Source organism: Penaeus monodon, chromosome 22, assembly GCF_015228065.2.
Source record: "Penaeus monodon isolate SGIC_2016 chromosome 22, NSTDA_Pmon_1, whole genome shotgun sequence".
Classification (NCBI taxonomy): Eukaryota; Metazoa; Arthropoda; class Malacostraca; order Decapoda; family Penaeidae; genus Penaeus; species Penaeus monodon.
The window spans coordinates 44561161-44561606 of record NC_051407.1 but is presented as its reverse complement, the minus strand read 5'-3'; the positions used below and the strand labels follow the sequence as shown (position 1 = coordinate 44561606).

Genomic DNA, 446 nt, shown 5'->3' with positions numbered 1-446 from the left:
CGTTTGAATATTTATAATGCATACTAGATAAATATATACCCACGAATATCTTTTATAAAAATTAATATGATATACCAGAAGTCAAATATTTTTATTTTGTATACATTTATACGAAATGTGTGATAAAATCAAACTGATGCATGAATATATTTCTAATAAGTATTACCTTCATGTGCATCAAAATAAAGTCTTTTTCTGCAGATAGCTGTGCAGCCTTTTGAGATATCTGCTTGTTGCCTGCCACAACTTCCACATGTGGCAAGGTTTGAGATGTATTTGAAAAGAGTTCTTCATAGTGTTTGATGCCAGCAGGAGTAGCCACCAAGGCTAAGTTCATACTTTTATTTACCTGAGGAGAGATGACAAGATGGTTATTTGTGTGATACTTAAAGTGTCAAAAGTTAAACACAATTCATAAATATGTTTGTAATGTGTGGGTATGCTTG

At 31.6% G+C, this 446-nt stretch overlaps 1 protein-coding gene across 1 annotated transcript in view; it reads right to left on the bottom strand.

Moving 5' to 3' along the window:
• LOC119587195 (small RNA degrading nuclease 5-like) overlaps positions 1-349 on the bottom strand; it is a gene marked incomplete at its 5' end in the record, with an annotated part of 5410 nt that extends 5061 nt beyond the window's left edge. The window contains 1 exon segment of the mRNA XM_037935961.1: positions 167-349. Coding sequence (XP_037791889.1) covers positions 167-349 — 183 coding nt within the window.
• Positions 350-446: the final 97 nt, after the last annotated feature.